The sequence below is a fragment of the Sinocyclocheilus rhinocerous genome, unplaced genomic scaffold, assembly GCF_001515625.1.
Source record: "Sinocyclocheilus rhinocerous isolate Xijiao unplaced genomic scaffold, SAMN03320098_v1.1 scaffold754, whole genome shotgun sequence".
Taxonomy (NCBI): domain Eukaryota; kingdom Metazoa; phylum Chordata; class Actinopteri; order Cypriniformes; family Cyprinidae; genus Sinocyclocheilus; species Sinocyclocheilus rhinocerous.
In genome coordinates this window covers 140,752-145,452 of record NW_015658045.1, presented here as the reverse complement: position 1 = coordinate 145,452, position 4,701 = coordinate 140,752, and the positions used below count along the sequence as shown (strand labels likewise).

At 40.4% G+C, this 4,701-nt stretch overlaps 1 protein-coding gene across 2 annotated transcripts in view; it reads left to right on the top strand.

The window, feature by feature from the left end:
• The first annotated feature begins 1,103 nt into the window (after positions 1–1,103).
• LOC107722034 (protein CDV3 homolog) overlaps positions 1,104–4,701 on the top strand; it is a 17,667-nt gene continuing 14,069 nt past the window's right edge. Inside the window, exon 1 of one of the 2 annotated variants that reach the window (XM_016530263.1) lies at positions 1,104–1,555. In XM_016530263.1, coding sequence (XP_016385749.1) covers positions 1,355–1,555 — 201 coding nt within the window. In that variant the 5' untranslated portion in view covers positions 1,104–1,354. The remainder of the gene's footprint in view (positions 1,556–4,701) is intronic. The other variant, XM_016530262.1, reaches the window with a different exon arrangement.

Sequence of the window (4,701 nt, the reverse complement as noted above, 5' to 3'; positions counted from 1 at the left end):
AATGGGAGAGCAGAGCGGGGAGGACTGCCTTCATTAAAGAAGGCGATCCGAGAGCGGAGGAGGGCGAGACTCATGCTCTCGCAGTGAGAGCATGTCGTTTCAGTGAACGGAGCCTCTGCGTGGGATCTGCCCAGACAGGCGATGCACTCACTGTGCCCGTATGCATCGTGCAGGGGTTCCCTGTACGAGCCACACTTGCGGCGCGACATTTGCATCAACATCACAGGAAATTTGCTCTTATAGTGCCGAATGGCCACAGGGGAAGGCTTCTGGCTTCTCCCGCTGCCGGGGGCTTATTCTACAGTGACGAGCAACAGGCTAAGCTGAGCTTCTTCCTTCTTAGGCTTCTTGCTTGCAGAGTCAGCGAGGAGATGATCTTCGTCACTGAAGGATAAAAATTCTGACTAAATGGCGCTCAGAGACGACTTATATAAAGGTCACTCCTCCCCTTTTGGTGGGTTGAAGCGCCATTGGTTTGTGCAGGTACACGAACGTGAACAAATCAGGCTTCAGTACCAGAGTAAACAGGAGTTTCCACATAAGCGTGTCAACGCAACAGGAAAGACTATTCATAGTATCTTAACAACACCTCTTTTCAATCACTTCTTCTTATAAAGGGCCCTAAGCAAGCCAATAACCCTTAAAGGCATTGAGGAGCCTACCACCCTCAATATTCAGATGCCAGATTCTCAAAAAAAGTATATAAAATATTACATAAAATGTTTATTTTGTGTTAATATGAACAATTTCTTCATATCATATTTGTTATATTTTAATTCTATATTTTAATTTGCTATTTCACGTTTCTATATTCATGTCATGTTTAAAACAATAATTTATTAACATTATTTCTGCAATTCTGCCTCTTCTGTGCATTTTTTTTTGCAGTTTAAAATGGCACCACATACCTAAATTTATCAGTAGAAATACGTTTTCTTTCATTTGTTAACTAAATTACTCCACAAGTGTTGTATAACTACTAAAGACCGAATTGAAAAACAAAAGTTGCACAATCTGGCAAAATCACTATGCAGAATCCTCACCCTGCGATGGGATTGGTCGAAAACTAACATTGTCGCTCAGCGATTGGAAAGCAGAACTGTCAATCACAAAGGCGTTTTCCCATCCGGGTCAGATAGGAAGCAACACTATCCGGTGCACTGGGCGACTGTGTCACACTTTCAGCTGGCGAGTTTGTCATGCTGCCCTCAGCAAACCTTTAACCTGCGGATACATGAAACATACGGATTACCGGGCAGACACGCACGCAAGGGCTCGTTTGCTGTCGTTTCAGACACTGATCTGATCATTTCTAAGCTTTTTTAGTGTTTAGTGAGGGAAATTTGGGGATAAGATGGCGGATGTGGCTCCGGCCGGCGTGGAGAAGAGTCTGGATGACTTCTTCGCTAAGCGCGACAAGAAAAAAAAGAAGGAGAAGGGTAACGTTAAGGGAAAGGAGCAGGCAACCGGAGGAGCCGCAATGGCGCTGAAAAAGACGAAAAAGGAGAAGGAGAAGTCGACGAAGAGTGAGAACCAGGACGCGCAGATGGAAAAGGTATTGCTCAGTCAAACAACACACACGGGCTGTGTCACAAAACCTAGTTGGCTGCCTACCTAGACAGCGTTTGTAGATGCAAAGGGCGCGTGAACGTTCTAAATGCGCAGTGTCGTCTAAGCAGGCACTCGGTTTTGTGACGAGCGAATAACAACTCTAATAAGACGTTAAATGTTTCTTTTGTCTATATAAAGAGAAAGTTAATGTGATGATGTGCTGTAGTTATCATGTGTTTATATTTCTGACAGCGGCTACGTTGCTTAAATTGACAGTTAACTTTAAAATCAAATTGTCATCATTTACACACCCTCAGATTTAAATCTGCCTGACTTTCTTTAATCTAAAACAATCAGATTTTTGGCAGAACATTTAGATATTGACAGCCTATGTCATTTACTTTCATTGCATCTTTTCTGCCTAACATTTCATATGAGATTGGAGCAACATAAGGGTGTGTAAACGATGACATTTTGTTGTTGTTGTCTGAACTGTGCTTTTAACGTTACCCTTAAATAGAAGTAGCTTTTGGTCGTGTCTGAAGTGGCATCAAACTGACATTCATTGCATGGGCAATCAATCTTCCAGCAGGGCTTTTAGAACTGCTGCAGTAACTGTGTCCTTCAGCGCCACCATATGCTTGTTTCTCTTGAAAAAACAAACAAAAAAAAAACACATGCCCGTTTCTCTTGGCAGACAGTACAGAATAGCTACATGCTAATGAACGCTGCTGTTGTATGATGATTGTATTTTTTACAATGACATCAGGTCGCTTTAATTAAATTCTGCACTTTGTATGTTGTGATGCATATTGAGAAATTAAGTAAATCTGTTGTGATGCGTCCCAATTTGCCTACATATGCCGTTCCCTAAAAATGTGTATTCTTTTTGTAAAGAAAATGTGCATACTTTTGAGTGTGTAGCAGAAGAGTTGGCATGTTTTGGAACATATTTCCAGATCATAATTGCATATGTTTTATTATTATTATTATTTTTTAAATTGACCTTGTAATGCATAATAAAAACTGGGCCTTCCAGTGAAAACACCAGATTTCTCTCTGGTGACATATGTAGGACTTCTCCAATTGTTTAGTCTGTTTAAAGGGGTCATATGATGCTGCTAAAAAGAACATTATTTGGTGTAATGAAATGTGTTTATGCGGTTTAAGTTTCAAAAAACACATTATTTTCCACATACTGTACATTATTGTTTCTCCTCTATGCCCCGCCTTTCTGAAACGCATAGATTTTTACAAAGCTCATCGGTCTGAAAAGCGAGGTGTGCTCTGATTGGCCAGCTATCCAGTGCGTTGTGATTGGCCGAATACCTCAAGCGTGTGACGGAAATGTTACGCCCCTTGCCATATTGTGATGCCTTGTAGAGGTCTGCGCTGGACTGTTTTTTTAGTCCCGCTCCCGCAAGGTTCTGTTCCACACCCACCCGCTCCCGCTATATATTCACACTTTGTTCACCTGCTGTCCGCTTAGAATAATTTTCTTCCCGACCCAACCATTCCCGCTAAATTTAGATCTCGTTTCTAGAATCTTACATTTAAATTTCCGCTACTGAAAGAAAGAGAGATAGACTGACAAATAAAAGTGTATTCTGCACAAAATTGTATGTTATTTTATTCGTCTTGTCAAGAGTCTTGAATTTATTGACTTTGACTTGAATTTATATGAATTATCTTAAGACACAAAATTAGTTTAATATTTTATGCAACACAGTAGGAAAAAAAGTGTCAGAGAAAATAAAAATGTACAAACATTTTATTTCTTATTTTTATTCATCTTGTCAGGATACAATTCGTTTAACATTGACAACACAATAGGAAAAAATTGTCGCAGAGAGAAAAAAATACAAAAATAGCCTATTAGCTACACTGAACAAAATTATAGAACTGGGATGTTTTCAGCTTCCAGGAATTGTGTACAGATCCTTGCAACATGGGGCCGTGCATTATCATGCTGCAACATGAGGTGATGGTCGTGGATGAATGGCACAACAATGGGCCTCAGGATCTCGTCACGGTATCTCTGTGCATATAAAATGCACCTGTGTTCGTTGTCCATAACGCACGCCTGCCCATACCATAAGCATGTCAGTCAGGTCGGGACCCCGATGAGGACGACGAGCATGCAGATGAGCTTCCCTGAGACGGTTTCTGACAGTTTGTGCAGAAATTCTTTGGTTATGCAAACCGATTGTTGCAGCAGCTGTCCGGGTGGCTGGTCTCAGACGATCTTGGAGGTGAAGATGCTGGATGTGGAGGTCCTGGGCTCGTACGCATGCACTGTCATGATCTAATGCACTGTAAATGCCGGGTTTTTAAAAACAAATAGGCCTACCGGAACGCAAAAATTAAAAATCTGACATTTTCCGGAACAGGATCCAGCAGGATCAAATTAAGTACTGGTCATAATACTCACATGATAATGTTTCATGTTTCATGTTAGCAACCGTGTGTTTTGCTGCAGCAGGCGCCGATGGAAGCGGTTCACTGACTGCGCAGCACAGCCACACGCGGCACAGTTACGTTTGGGATCATTTTATTTTAAATGCCATAATGTCAGTTGAAAACATTGCAATTGTGTTTTAAAATACAATAACGAGCACCACGAAACCATTTAAAGAGGCGCGTTCAGCGGTCTCTGTGTCGGGATAGGAAACAGTCACTAAAGTAAAATGATCTCAAACGTACGGCGCGCTCTCTTCATTTTATCAAATGATCATAATCACATCTATTCATTTTACAATACTGTTACTAGCATTTTATTCAGACTAAATCCCCTTTAAATCGGGTGAGAAAGCGTTTTTTTTTTTTTTGAGTAACTTTTGCACATCCTGTCATGCCGGGCTGCATAGACGCATTTTGCAGCATTAAGGTTAACGATTAATCGATTAATTGATCGTTAATTTAAACGACGATCGATCATGGAAATGATCGAAAATTGACATCCATAGTCAGAACCTTCAGAGGTACATTCATGTAATTCATTAATTAATATATTCATTTGTATAATTCCCTTATCACTCTTTTAAATAACATGACCTGGTCATATTTCACCCTAAATTTAAGAGAGAAATAAAGTAGTAAGAAATTACATTATGCATTAGGAAAAAATTGTTTTTTTTTGTACCACATTCG